This window comes from Fragaria vesca, linkage group LG2 (assembly GCF_000184155.1).
Source record: "Fragaria vesca subsp. vesca linkage group LG2, FraVesHawaii_1.0, whole genome shotgun sequence".
Lineage (NCBI taxonomy): Eukaryota > Viridiplantae > Streptophyta > Magnoliopsida > Rosales > Rosaceae > Fragaria > Fragaria vesca.
In genome coordinates, this window is record NC_020492.1 from 30,703,660 (window position 1) to 30,719,644 (window position 15,985).

The following is a 15,985-nucleotide window of genomic DNA, read 5'->3' on the forward strand; positions in this document are numbered from 1 at the left end:
ATTCTTGTACACACAAACTACGATTAATTTGGTCGAGACGGGCAGTTAGTCATACGACTCATACCCTATAATTTTCTGGCCTTAATTGGCTTACATATCATACGGCCATGACATTAGAAAACGTACGTTAATTAACGCATGAACAAATGTAGAGCTAACTCTCTTTTCCATTTCTAAGTTTGCCCAACCGTTCGCGCGCAAGAACTAATTGTTTCACCTACCTTTGGCATGGCAGGTATTAAAACGGTTCAACTCTCTTCCCTTGGCTCACCCAACACTAGAATTTGCAAATTGGTAAGACGTCGGTTTTAGGCTCATGTAACACTAAAATTCGACCGACGTCTAAATAGGTGTATATATATAAACATAAAGATTTTCAAATACCAGTTTTAATTAACTGATGATGTCCAAAATGCATCTATACATCGTTGACGTACAAAATTTTTTTTTTTTTTAAATTCTAAGGGTTAGAAGGCAGCCCTCACGTCGTTACTATTAATGAAACCGCATAATACAAGAGAAGACAAAAAACTAAACCCCATATCGTAAGAACAACTAAAAACAGTATCAGGAGACCCTACACAACCTATGCATTCAAGCTGACCTGATCGAGGTGATCTTCTTCGATCTACTCCAAGCTGACTTGATCTCATCTCCATCAGCCCGCCTCAGGACCTGCGGCCGCCTACCACACCGCCGACCAGACCTGTAAGAAAGAAACGAAAAACGGCCACCCCCCATAATCCCCATCTCCTTCACCGCTCTCAAATCCACCTCCGCCTCCCCAACCAAATCCATTTGGGAGACCGGAATCACCACAACGTACACAAGGCCGGCAATGGCCCATCCAACAACGACGGGAGCTCGCCGTCGGACGAGGAACTCATGCTCTCTCTTTCTCTCTTTGCCTCAATCTTTCACTACTTTTTTTTGTCTCTACATTAACGTACATGTAACAGCGATGTTCATTTACTACATTTAGAACATTTAATTTACGAGGAACCAGTTAGACACTAAAGACTTAAAATTCCTCTCTATAGTATTTTCGTGAGGAAAATATTTTGGTCTCCAGTTCCTCGTGATAGGATGGTAGTCAAGAAAAGTTACCGTGAGAACAATAATATTTCCTCGCCAAATCGTTTTTGCAATGAATATATTTTGCTCTCGGTGTCATTCTTTAGCCACAATTTATTTTCCTCGCCTGATCTCATACTTTTTACTCTATGAACTTTTGGAGGCTGGAAAACTGTCCTTAATAATAGGTAAATCATTTAGAAAGTATAATTAATACAATATTCGAAAAACCATTTTCAGTGTGTGATTGAATATTTTATTTCAATATGGTTAAATGATCAAAATTTTAGTGCGAGCGACTTTGTCACAACATATTTTAATTCAAAGTTATAATGTTTTATAATTTAAAAAATATATATGAAAAAAACCCTTCTTGTCTCTCAATTGCATATACGTGAATTTATATTGTTGTGATACCCGATTTGTATCTCACACCTAGAATCCTCACAATGCGCTACCGATTTGCATAAAGCATATATGTTTTAAAGTAGGGTGAGTTCTAGAATGTATGCAATTTATCGTCTAATTTGACTGTCGGGAGTACGTGTCAAGTTGTGATTGGCGTGTGCAAATTAACTCTCCGGCAGGCTTAGTCGTCTTGTTAGCGCGTGAGCTACGTGACCTCTAATAATATTTTCATCCGCAATCAAACTGAATCGAGGTGGGTGACTTGATTGCTGAGGCCATTTTCTTGTTTCTGGTCTAAAATTTGCCAAAAACTTAAATATTATGCAGCTGGAGATTGAGTCTAATTTTGCCATTCTCATGAATCTTCTCCAACATGGAAAATACTAAATTCAGTCATATCTTCAGGGAATGTAACATGATTGCTGATTCCCTCGCCAAGATGAGCATCAATCATTCTCTTGGTCTCATTATTCTGGAAGAGCCTCCTATCCATGATATGTCTGCTTTCCTAGATGACTTGAATGGTGTTGTTAGAGCTAGAAGAGCTGGGAATCCAGTTGCTTCTTAGTTTTTTTTTCTTGCTGTTTTTTTCTAGACCTTAGTGCCCCTTCTGTAGCCCCAACAAAAAAAACAAAAAAAAGGAACATTGTTCTATGATATTCTGTATCTTTCTAGATATTCTTTATGTGTGTTTTGGCCTTATGCCAATAAGATATATAGTTAGACTAGATCTATGTATTCATATCCTTACCATATTGGTATTGTGTAATTCCCTATATAAAAGGTTCATATCAATGAATAAACTGATGATTCTCTTGCTATCTCTTTGTCTATACACTTTATACGTCATCACGTTATCACGCACTTTATTCTAACCCTAGAGCCAATAGCTCACCATTTGTTTTCCAAAACCCTAAAATCGGGCAGCCTTGTTTTTCCCGATTTCTGACCAAAATTCCGACTGCCCTCCGCCGGAATTTTATATCCCTAGTAAGCTCTCTCCGTCCCGGATCCAACGCCGCCGGCCTCACCCTGAGAACCGGCCGGAAAGTCTCCTAACTGGCTGTCTGAAGATTCCCGACCGCCGCCGCTACCGACCACCGGTTCACCACCTTCCCTTACTCTGATCAACCTGAATTTTTGATAGAAGCGTCCCCATCCAGAGCTTCTCCTCCTGTCAAATTTTCAGCCCCAAATTCGAAGTAAAAGTAGGCGAAACGTTGTTTCTCCTCTTGGCAGCCTCTAGAAACCAAAGATTTTAAGATTGCTCGTCTTCCAAGGAAAGCCAGAAAGGTTCCCAACCCTCGGTCGAAGCCTGCAATCGACTCAAATTCATCAGAGCTCCTATAAACGCAGTTTATTTGGCAAACTAGCAAGTAAGCTTTAATATTACAGTTATTTACTTTGGAATAACTCGGGGGGATAAAATCTTTTCTCCCTTCTCCATCTCCATTCTATGCTTGGGATTTTGTATGTGCAGGTACCAAAAATTCTGGAATTTTATTCGCGGGTCAAGAGTGTGTTTCATCACTCTTGTTTCCTTGTCCGGGTTGTGTATGATCAACCTCGACCTATCACCGAATTGTGTTTGATCAATTCGCGGCTTTTCCGGATTGTGTATGATCAATCCGAAGGACAAACCATTAAAAGCATTGTTTGTGACCTCTATCGAGTCTCATAACAGCTTGGTTTTGTATGCAAGAGCAATGTAACATTCTGCTCCTTTGAGTTTTGACGTATTAGATGCCTAAGGCGGATTTTCGCTTAGTATCTATGGAACCTTTCATTAGAAAAGATTAAACCACATGTTTTGACCCCAGGCTAACAAGCCTAGATGCCGAGATTTCACATCTCATGCGCTCAAAGTTTTTGAAGCGCCACATCGACAAAAGCCTTCAATGGTAATCTGTGCAAAAAGTAATGACCATAAAGTACTATGGAATGCACTCATGGAGTGTTTCTCGAAACGTTCATATAACTCTACTTGTTGAGTTATTGTTGAGTTATTAGTCAAGTAGATTGCTTACCACCTTAATTGACTACATATTGTCGATGATCTTTTGTGGCATCATGGTCCATAATCTTTAGCAGATTCGATCATCATCAAGTTCTCTAGGTCCTCCAAGTTGGTTTGGAATTACCAACGAGACTTGATTTTGATCATACAAACAGGAATTGTATATACGCTAATGTGATAAACTTATTTGGGAATATCCCCTAATGTGGGGACAACAATATGGGTCATGGCAACGGCAGAAAACTTCGTGCCAATGTCTAGAAAAGAGGGGGAGGTGTCGCTGGCTCTACACCATTTTGTCAAAATTACTCACGTCAGCTCATGACAATGCAACCGTTGTGGATCTTCGGATCACTAGTTCAAGATTGTCCAGCTCCTTCAAATTGTGAATGCATACAAAAAGGTACGGAAAATCAATATGAGGACAAGAACGTCATCCTCATGATCACGAATTTCAAAGATTCGGATCCTATTCTAGCTACCCATGACTTTGACGTCATCGGCTAGACATTGATTTTCGTTCCAAGCTATATGTACTAAAGCGTTGTATCGACGTCCTTCGTTTATTTGAGACCTCGATGTACTCACATTAGCAATAATGAATGCCTTGAGAATTTTTTTCAAAGTTATGAAACTATTCTCCTCTTATGGTTCGTATTGATTTACAAACAAAATGTACATTTTTACATCGTCCTTAGAAGCATGGCATATTTACAATCTACATGGTTAGATTGTGCCGTTTTAGTCTCTTCCAAGTGAAGATGACGCACAGCCTTGCATCCTCAAGAAGGATCGCTAACGTGTTTCCGGTTAAGTCTTCTACCCTTTAGCGGATTTTCCATCATCAATTGTTCAACTAGGCTCATCCAAGCTCAGTGTGATGTCTTAGAATTGTCCCAAATTAAGGAGATAGTGGTTTCAAGTGTGCCTCGCACTACCGACCCTCCACGGATATGTCTGGTCATACTGACTTGGAGTTACCGAAAGCTTTTGATTTTGGATCCCCCTACGTTATTAAACCAATTGCCGTCTTGCAAAAGATGTTGAAGACTTATCAAAACCGGAAAATTATCATCATGATCGAATCCTCTAAGTCCTCTGAGTTAGTTTATGTTCGTGTCAAGGAGCTTTTGCTAACTAGTCATGGAGTTTACGACCTTAGAACGACCGAAAGGACTTGGTTTTGATCATACGCACGTCACTTTTGGCTAAGGCAAAAGCCTACACGCCACCTGCAAGCTTCACAGCTTCGCACATGCCAATTCTGCGAAAAACAGCAATCTGTCCCTTCTGGAGAGTCAACTTCGTTTGAGCTTTGTGAACAGTTCCAGACGAACCAGACAGTGAGTTTTATATCATTGGAAAGTTCTATGAGTCTAGTTTTCAGAAATTTTTGCGGTTCATCCATATCTGTTTTAACGAAGAAGTTATGGCTGTTTTAGTGTGCAAAGGTCATTCTGCGCGGAAATTTTTATGCATTCTCGGGATTGCAGTTTTTCGTAGCTTCTTTCAATCCTTCTAAATGGTTCAAGTGGAACTATTAATTTGCCTATCTACTCTTTCTTGTAGATATGTGTCATCGAGACATTGAGTGCTTCGCAGGTAGTAGAACTATCCACAACATTCTAAGGAACCGGCAACTATCTTTGAATTTTGTGCCTTTGTAAATCTTCTATGACTACAATGATTGAATCATACCGGTCATTCAGGGACATGATTTAGCTTGAATCTTGATGCCTCATGGCACCATGATCAATGTCACAGATACCCTCTATGCATTGAGAGGCAATCGAACCATATTGAGCTTTAAAGACATTCTTGTTAATAGTTTTCATTTGAAAACACATTGTGAGAATGAACAAGAATTCTTTCGTGTATACCTTCTCATGAATGCGAACTGAAGCGCATCTTGGAGAAATTCATGAGTCAATCTAGTGGATTGTATGTCACTACGATTTGAATATCGAATTCCATGTTGTCGCCAAACATGATATTTGGGACACCGACTCATATAGGCTTTGGTTTGACCAAATTGGTAAACCTGGAAGAGATATAATGGCCCAAATTTTGAGAAATTCTCATGGACATCCATTCTTCAGCTCAAAATGAAGACATTCGAGATCTAGCATCACCATGAAGCATGGTGGTGACCCGGGGGACATTGACGTCACCCGAACACGACTCCAACTTCCTAGAGGTCGTCCGGTCAATTCCTCAAGCAATTGAGGTGCACCGGCCTTCCCTCGATGTCGCATTAGCCCCCCTGCAATACTCATTGCTCGTTTTGAAAGCCTATTCTTTAGCAAAATTAGGAGTGAGACCCTCCTACGCTAAATAACACAAAAGTGAACATTCTATTCTTACATCAAACTATGTAGATAGATACAACCAACTTGCACACACATTTTTATGCTTTATGGTGTTGGTTGAAATGTTAACACACTGGTCACGTGTTACACTATTATCTACTGCTTATGTTGCTTATACTTCTACGGGCTCACTACCCATTCTTTAAAGAAGTTTATCGGGATATAAGTTGAAGTGTCTTGTACCCAATGTTCATACGCAATACTGTCTCACGGAGGCTACGACCAAGCAACTTTAGCTTGTCGCTCGAACATTATTGATGCGCACCAATCTTTCTAATGCATCTTGGGGCTATGCAATATTTGCATGCAGCTTTACTATTGATCTACGACCCACTATCATTAAATATTTTTGTACTACAACTCGTGACTGCGTACCAGGATTGCAATACTTGAGCTCAAACAAGATTGAAACGGATCTCCAATCCTTGAGCTTTGCTAGATGTTATTTCTAGGTGCCAAATCATACTGCCACCGCGCACAATGATGGGTCATTTGAGATGAATAAGTATCTAGGTTGGATATGAACTTCCACCTATAATCTGCATATGTAGAAACCTTGTCAGGCGATCTCATTTTTTGTCACTTTGATGAGACACTATTCCCGCCATTATGGGGAGATAAAAACACAAATGTTCAAGTGGAACAACGTGAATTATCGTGGTTTGTCCCACTAAGTCTCATCTTGATCCCAAATGCTTAAAGTGTTAAAGTGACAAGATCACATGCTGCAAATATGTCTGCAATGATTGATGTTCTATCAAAAGGACATAGCGCGACCAAAAGGTGTTGGTCTTGACGCCATCACCATGGATGGTGATATGGTGACGCCATATAGTGGCAAAAGTGGTGTCACAAGGTCGTGTGGCTCCCCAAAAGGAGGGAGGCCCTTAGGTTCGATATTTTCTCGCACTAGGAAGAAAGCGAGCTTGGCACAACCTGATCCATTGATCAGTGATACTCAAATCCGTCTCATGAAGTCTGAATTGTGATTATCGTTTGGGGACGCCTCAATGTCAAATCCAATCCATATAGAGATCTCTACAAGTATTACAGTAGTGTACATGATGACGTGGGATAATGAGTCTACTATCGAATCACCCTTCGTTGATGGATATCAACTTAGTTGATTGGCCTAATGGAAAGATGTGATCCAGCATTAACAAAGAGATAGGTCCTTGGGCAGGTGATGCCGACACTGCAAGCTAAACCCTATCAACTATATCTTTGTTAGATAGCGTAGTGAGAACAAGATGGCACAAAGCCTCTCACTAACACACACTGGGATCGACTACGATGAGATATGCTCTCATAATGGATGTCATTGCACTCCACTACTTTGTCAGTTTGGTAGTTTCTGAATAACTGAACATGCAGCCTATGAATATGGTCATAATAACATCTCTATGGGATCATAGATATACATGAAGGTCTTAAACGGACGTCATTCATCTGAATCAAGTGACTCCAGACCACAGGAGCACGCATTTGCTAAATGTATTGAAACAAATGTATTGAAACGCAAATGGACTCTACTTGATTTGGAAGGGATATGGTGAATTATGTCTTTGCATGTTCATTCCGGATTTATATGGATTCTTGATGGATCAAGAGATGCCAATATGTATCAACATCCGAAGAAAAAGATATTGGGAAGACACGGTCTCGATAAAGCACTCGATGACTGTATTGATGATGATTTTCCATCAATTGGCTTAGACGCTCTAACGAAAGTGAGGCCTACATATACTCCCATGATTAGTCAAGGTCTTTGCTCTAAAGAGAGATCCGTTGTTTTGTCTAAAGCAAGATGACAAATATGTGTTAAGAGATGGAGTTCCCATCTAAGTACAATAAGACGCATCAATGTACTCAACACAATACGAAAGACTTAACATCGCATTCGCTATGAAAAGTTGTAAAGCTAAGTGTAGCTATGCGCCCACACAATGCCAATGTAATGGAATTAATTCCTTTTTCAATACTTAATGGTATGAAAGGTTGAGGCTTATTCTATCCTTACATAAGAAAGACACATCAATAGAGAAATCAGAATCTGCCAAGTTTCGTAGGTCAAGCTCCACGGGACCTACAGGAAACTGACGTGCCCGTTTACCGGGCATGCGACAATTAAGAACCCTTTTTGACAATCGTAGTATAAAGCAAATAAGGTTCGATCAATCCGGGGACTAAAGGTGCTCTTGTAATAATGGTCATGTAAAAGTTAGTAGCTAACATAAAGATATATACAAGTATTTATTTACAAATATACATATAATACAAGGTAAAAATGGGGGGGGGGGTGTGGGGTTTGAAAGTTTGATTCTAAATTCCTACTAAAAGATAAAGACAAAATCTAAACTAATATATACAAGTGATCGATTCATTCAACACATCAACAAAGAGAGAAACTCAAATTTTAACCACAAAATTAAAGAGACGTTTCAATCCTAAACAACTTGAATTATACAACTCAACTACTAGCAACAACCTCGAGTACATACTGATCCAGCTATGCACCCATAGATTCTACTTAGCTTATCATCTTTAATCCGTACACCACGCAATCAAAGATTATTTCATGCATAGGCTGCTATCAATGCTACAAGCATCTGTCTACTCTAAACATGAATCATTAAGTTCTAAAGAATCAAGATTGAACTTAACTCGGTGATGAAATCCCACTTATTGCTATGCAACCTATGTTCTCAACTACTCACCATAGTTTCCACCACTATAGATTAATGCTTACCACACCGGCATAGCACTAAATCATGGCATACCGTTAACATGCATTTTAACGTCTATTCAAACACAAACATAGCTTTACTAATACAAGAGTTAACATAACCAGATTGCAAAGAATATCATAAACGAAACTTTAACATGCTTTACTAAAATATGAATCCACTAATATCAAACAACCAAAACAAACATCCAATTCCATTGATGAAAACCGAATCTATGTTCTCAAAATTGAAAAGAAAACTAAACAACTGTAGAGGCATAGTCTACACTTTTTTCAATCTTCAAGAAGCTTGATGATGAAAAAGAGGTGCTACGGTTTCAAGGCTCCTACTCTCCAAGGCTGCCGCGCTTGATACAACGTCAAGGCTAGGGCAAAAGGAAGGGAACTCGCAACGGAAAGGAAGCTGCTTGGCTGCTCTCTATTTCTCTAAGGTGTTTGCGTGTGAATGAATGATCATTATTTATGAAGCCAAACAGCCTTTATATAGTGTCCATGAATTGCTCTGGGCCCTTGATTCAATCTTGATCCAACGGTCCTCCTTGATTGCACAAAATCTGATAACTCTATTGATATTTTCCTTATCTTCAAAGATATTTATCTTATCTCTAAAGATATTTCTAGACATGTGCAATAATGCTTTGAATGTAGCTTGAATCATGTCCAGATACATTGCCTCCAAGAGTCTTCAAAGCAAGGATTACTTGTTCAAGTTGAACTTCTCTTCTAGCTCCACAAGTTTGACTTTTCTCCTCTTTTTTTAGAGTTGGAATCCAAATTTACTTCTTCTTCCCTCCTTGGACTTAGGCTTTCTATATTTTTCTCTTAAATTCACGATTTAACCGTCTTTTCTCGATTTATGCTCTTATTGCCTCTACAAATACAAAACATGTCATAACTAACATTATTAAGGAAATAACATAATTAAATAGGATAGGAAATACGTTATAAACATAGCACTTTGTGCTTCTATCAGAAACCTCACTCACTGGAAAATGGTGAAACTGGTACCATTGGAAAGATCTATGTGTCTACTTTCCAGGGACACCAACCATTTGATCATACCTATCATATTGAGTGAGTTATGGCCGTTTTCGTAAAGTAGGACGAATCTGTCCGAGAATCTGATTTTGGCAAAACAGTCAACTTCGACGGGACTTTGTGAACAACTTCTGACGAACCAGAATATGTGTAATATATGGTTGGAAAGCTAAATGAGTCTAGTTTCCAAAACCATTTACGGTTCGTTCATATGTATTTCCCAGAGGAAGTTACGACTGTTCTACTAACTGAAGGTCATGCTGCGCGGAAATCTGATTTCCTGCACGAACTTATGTTTTGAGTTCACAAGCGGCCTTCTCCTCAAGATCTAAATGTAAAAGATCATTTGAGGACAATACGGCATGATTTAGTTAATCATTGCCTAATGCCACATTTGAAGACATGTTAAAGAGCATTGACAAACTAAGTTGTTGAAACTTCCGTGATTAGTAAAAATCAAGAAGAGCCCTATGATTGATGTAAAGATCAAGGGGAGGTGCAAACTTCAAGGGGAGTATAGCACATACATATATGTCACTATCAAATGTGAAGGGTGTGTTGTACTCTTTTTCTCCTACGATTAAGGTTCAGTTTTTCTCCCACAGGGTTTTTGTGACTTGACGAGGTTTTTGACGAGGCAACAAATCAGCACCATCGGCATATCAGCTCGCGGCACAAGGGGGAGTGTTCTAGGATATTCTGTATCTTTCTAGATATTCTTTATATGTAACTTGGTCTTATGCCAATAGGATATGTAGTTAGACTAGATCTATGTATTCATATCCTTACCATATTGGTATTGTGTAATTCCCTATATAAAATGTCAATAGGATATGTAGTTAGACTAGATCTATGTATTCATATCCCTACCATATTAGTATTGTGTAATTCCCTATATAAAGGGTTCATATCAATAAATAAGATGATGATTCTCTTGCTATCTTTTTGTCTATACATTTTATACTTCATCAAACATGTCTTTTTGCCGGTGGAAAAAAGTTGCTTAAAATATGGGTAAATGAGCATTATGACCAAAAAAAAAAAAAAACAAAGGAAACAACGAAGAAATTTTTTTTTTGGGCCAAAAGAGGACTTAGCCCTTAAGAGAGAGACCAAAAAGAAAAGGAAAGGCTTTATAGAGCCCCCTCCCGTGCTCAACAACCCAAGCACGCAGCTCAAGCTGAAACGAAAATGGAGGCGAATATTGGGAAATTCTTCGAGTCGGTTGGCAATTTCTTCACTGGTGGCGACCAGATCCCCTGGTGCGAGCGCGACGTCATCGCCGTAACTACTTCTCCTCCTTACTATTTCTTCCATTTTCACTAATTATTTCTCATATTCTTGCTTTCCATATCCCTTTGTGAATTGCGTTTATAACCTCAACTTTGAACTCCCTGTTAGTTTTAGCAAAAAAATATAGAGTATCGGTTTTCTCCTCTAAGATATATATAAAACTCGGCTTGTCATTTTAATTACACAGAGGTATAATCATTTGATTACTTCTTCGCTAAATGGCCCCTCTGAGATGAACCGTCGGCAATTCATCTGTACAGAAACAACTAGATTGTGATTGAGAGCATGTTTAGAATCAACTCTACATGGGTTCCCTTTTTCTTCTTTGGATAAGCAATTTAGATTTAAGATCCGAGGCTACTGGCTATATATTGATGCGCTCTCCAAGTTTTTTTTTTTTTTATTATTTTGAGTGAAATTATCGCATTTCTATGTACTAGAAACGCAGCAATGACATGTATATGGCATTGAGTATGTTGTGTTTAGATATGTGTGTGTCTGTGTACCTTTCCCCTGATTTGTGTGTTTTCATTCTAATTTATTGTATGCCCAGTGTTATTTCATTGAATTCTTGGACATGAGTGAAGCTACTACAGTAGATGGCTACCAACACACTATCATAAATGGGTAGGCTCGCGAGGAAGTCTGCCCTCTAAAGCGTGGTTAAATGTTTCAGCTGGTCAGAAGCTGAAGTTTTTGAGTACTCACTAATTCTTAGCATAATACATCTCTACAGGGAAATAAATCATGTATAAGAGAAGATTGAATAGATTCAAGAACTGATTTATAAGCTGGAATGAGTATTCAACTACAAGTCATGCTGCATATTGCATTAATAAGATGTTTTCCTGTGATTGCATGTTTCTGAACCTATACTATGATGTAGGGATGTGAAAGAGAAGTTGCTGAGGCTGAGAAAGGTTCCGAGTTGTTCAAAGAATGTCTCATGCGTCTGTCATGGTCTCTTGTTCATTCAAGGCATCCAGAAGATGTGCTACGTGGAATAGCAATGCTTGAAGGTTCGTCCCTTGTTAGTTAATTTCGAAGTTTCTGTTGTGTATATGTTAACTTATTATAGGATGTTCACCTCCATATTGTTCTTGACTTTAGGGATTATTTCTGTACATTGTTTTGACCTGATACTGGTGATTTGCAGCTTCTGTGAGTGATGCTAATAGCACCCCTCTGCAATTGAGAGAGACTATTTATCTTCTTGCTGTTGGGTATTACCGAAGTGGTGACTATTCTAAGAGTAGGGAACTTGTTGAACAGTGTTTAATGGTATGGTATTTAGCTTCTTATATGTTTATGTCCACAATCCAGAGCATACTGCATGACGATGTAATTTCAAATTACTTGTTCTTCATATTTGAGATCGGTCTATCTTCATTGAAGTCCTGCAAAAAGTTAGGCACATTTAGTGGCTAATCTCTTTCATTATCTGAGTATTTGGCTTTCTTTATGATTTATTACATAAACTGTTTATCAGGTTGTATGTAGGTGAGCCTAATAAGAAAGGGAAAAGAAAACACAAAGCTTCGAGTGTTGTTGTTGTTGTTTTTCCTTCCCTGAATTCCTTGAAACTATAGTTAAGCTTTTTTTTTTCTCGATGAGTAAGTGTTGTAAAGTGCTTCATTAGATTTTTATGGTGTTTTGGTAGATTGCACCTGCCTGGAGACAGGCGCTGACCCTTAAGAAAATGAATGAAGACCGGATCAAAAGAGGTAGAAATAATTGTGAAACTGTGTGTGTGTGTGTGTGTGTGTGTGGCTCAGCCACTGACAAATCTGTCTCCATTTGGTTTAAATGTAGATGGTGCGATAGGGATAGGAATTGCTGCAACTGCTGTTGGACTGATTGCTGGTGGAATTGCTGCAGCCGTGGCTCGGAAGAAGTGATCATGCTTTCAAACCCTACACCTATCTGCAAATTTATTAGATGAACATGCCTTTTGAATTATGTTGCTTGGCTGCTCTAGTCCCTGTTCATAGAATTTTACATTAGACGTAAAATGAATGCTAGCGTATATACACCAGCTTGAAGTTCTGTATATTATAAAACATGATGTGTTTGTGTTTTCTGTCTTAACTTTGCTGAATTAGGCTCTAAATATCTGTTTTTGCCTCACGTTTGGGGCTATAACAGGCAGGAAATTTATTTGTTCGAGTTTGCTTGTGCAACTTGTTCAACTTTCTGCCAAAGACATGCATGTGAAAGGAGTCGCTATTTCTTCTGACCTGGGCAACAGCCTAGGCGTAGATAATAGTAACTCTATTATTATTCACATTATTCAGATTACCTTCTGCTCAACACTTTGGATTATAATATCCAAGTCCTTATAAATCTTTGATGACTGTTTGGCATGGTATTGTCAATCTTCTTTATATGCAATTATGCATTGGAATTCAGTGCTTCTTTTGGTTTTGAAAGTACTTATTGGTTTTACGACTATTACCAACAACAAAAGCTGGTTCTTTTTTACCAAAGTACTTATTGGTTTTACGACTTTTACAGTTTTACCAGCTTGTTCTTGGATTTCGTTGATGGTGAGAGCGGCCGTTTAGCCTATTCAAAAAACAAAAAAAATTGTTCTTGGTTTTGAGATTGGGGATGTGTTTGGCTTGTGGTTGTGGGTTTCCATGAGCATTTCTCTGTCCACTTTTTTTGGTCACAAGATGTTGTAGAAGACCCGAGAAACTGGAAACAAAACGTAAACAGGTCATTTATATCTCTCTCTGGCAGTTCCTCCTTTTTTTCTGGCAGTTCTTCCTTCTGTGGTATTGGTATAGAGTAGGATATTGAAATTTCCACTCCTAGTTTTACAACTCATACTCTGTTTTTTCAGCTCATACTCTTTTTTTTTCTTTGTTGTTAAACTTTTATAAAGATTATTAAAAATTAGAACTCAATTTACTAAAGAGGAAATCGAGAGTGAATTGTAAAATGGGAACTGCTAACTTTTAGAGTTAGTGCTCAGTCTGAGTCTTGTAAGTCCAACACTGCTATCGTTATTCATCGAGATAAAGAACCTCGAGCTACTTAGGGACATTGCATAAATCCTCAAAATTACATCTTGAACGGATTAGGTGTCTACTGTACTTCTTGTTTAAGCAGAGTTCATCGACCATCTATTTGCTCGATGGTAATGTCCGATCTAAACATAATCAAAACTCGAAAGATCATCTACAAACCTTCCCTGCCACATAACATTGTTTCTGAAACTTTCAGTACATATCAATTTGAGAACACGGAAGGGAATCCAACATGTCCCACATCCAATCCTTCATACAGTTACATAGGATTATGAATGTGCACCTGCATCAATAATAACTAATTGGCATGGAAATGACCTAACTTAAGCACCCTAATTATATCAACCTTTTGCTTAGCTTCCAAATAAGACCAACAAGTTCTCTCTACTACCTATAGGCTGTCTATCCAAATGCCTTGCTTAGCCTTGCTAGAGACTTAGTTCATCGCTACTTTAAATATCAGTTTTCTTAATTACCTGGCCGGTCCTCATGATGCATGAAACATATACGAAGTGTCCATTGATGACATAAAAGAAAACAATTCATAGATAACTTATATACATACATATATGTCAGACATTCCCTTCATCTTTTTCCTTTCGATATCTGGTTTTTGAAGCTATATACACCCCTGCGTGCATGCATTAAACTTGACATGTTGCACTATGTCTCAGGTGTCTTGATCCAGTAATGAACACGTAAGTATACGATACTCTATGACTTCTACAGCTAGCCACTATATAGCAGTAGCAATATAAAGTTCCTAAATGTGGATAAACAAACAAGCTCTTAACTGGTCATTGAGTAGCTAGCTAGGTAATTAATTGAAGAAGAGAAGATTGAAGATGGTGAAGGTTCAATCAGCAGTGTTAATATTGGTGTTGGTTGCGGCAACATTATCAACTTGGTCCCATGCTCGAGGCTTAACTGATCACTTGGTGGACATATTCAAGTCTAGGCATTCTCATTCTACCGCTTCCGCTTCCGCTAGTTCCATTCCCAGCAACAATCCACCATCTCTCAACTCTGGTATATATTGTTTCACCTAACTAACATATTGTAATTCCTGTCATATATAGGACAACATTGTATTCATGGTTCTTGATGTTGCAGAAATATCAACATATTCTCCCTATAGAGAATGCATCCAATCCTGTAAGAGCTGTGCTTGCACTCAAGTTTGGCCGCCTGATCTATCACTCTGTTTTTGCCTTGACCCTGGTAATTACTAATCAAGCTGCGAGGTCGCCTATTATTATTTACAATCTGTAATTAACCTTAATGCATGCTGTGTGAGTGACAGGAAAATATAGGAGGAGGACGGTGCCTATTCCATATAAAGATTGCAAGAAATCGTGTCAAAGTGCATGCGCTTGTACGCTTGTTTATCCATTAGAGTTGTCACAGTGCATTTGCCTCAACCCCAGCAGTCAACAAGTTCATGATGCCAATGCCATCACCTTTCAACACCACAACTATATATGGTCCGTATATATGCCTATATATATTGTATAACCATTCAATCTTTATTAGTTTCTACTAAACAATATGGATATGATGATGTCGATCATATTTAAATTTTGCAGAATTGAGCAGTGGAAAGGGAAAACTGGAAAAGACAGCCAGCCTCTTACGATCGTGTTCAGAGCCAATCAAAACCCTTTGCCCTCCCCAGTCAAAATAAACTAGCAAGCTAGCTATCAAGATTAAATAACGATGTATATTAAACTTAATTACCAGTGCTTTCTTTTAATTTGGATTACTTCCTTTTGTGATGTATGCCCTGGTTTTTTTCTTCGCTTTAATCAAATGTTGATTATTGTTTCTTTGTTTTCCTTTTACATATAAAAAGAAAAACATGTACAGTATACAGAGCTGTGCGTGTGTCGTGTAAAGGCAAATGTTGTTGGAGTCATTAGAAGGCTTAACCTATTATGTCATTTGCTTATACGAAGGTTGCTTCATCTGTCAAAGATCCTTTGCAGGTTGAGGAGAAACTTAACTAAAA

General features: G+C 38.5%; 2 protein-coding genes across 2 annotated transcripts; both read left to right on the plus strand.

The window, feature by feature from the left end:
- The first annotated feature begins 10,794 nt into the window (after positions 1-10,794).
- Positions 10,795-13,253, plus strand: LOC101307561 (mitochondria fission 1 protein-like). Its single transcript, XM_004291696.1, has 5 exons — positions 10,795-10,936; positions 11,832-11,964; positions 12,102-12,226; positions 12,606-12,669; positions 12,758-13,253. Exons 1-5 carry the CDS (start codon positions 10,844-10,846, stop codon positions 12,841-12,843), a joined length of 501 nt encoding a protein of 166 aa, XP_004291744.1. The 5' UTR covers positions 10,795-10,843; the 3' UTR covers positions 12,844-13,253.
- Positions 13,254-14,772: 1,519 nt separating this feature from the next.
- Positions 14,773-15,929, plus strand: LOC101307859. The gene is made up of 4 exons (XM_004291697.1): positions 14,773-15,006; positions 15,091-15,198; positions 15,281-15,461; positions 15,564-15,929. Coding segments are annotated over exons 1-4 (474 nt in total). The 5' UTR covers positions 14,773-14,822; the 3' UTR covers positions 15,565-15,929.
- The last annotated feature ends 56 nt before the right edge of the window (positions 15,930-15,985 follow it).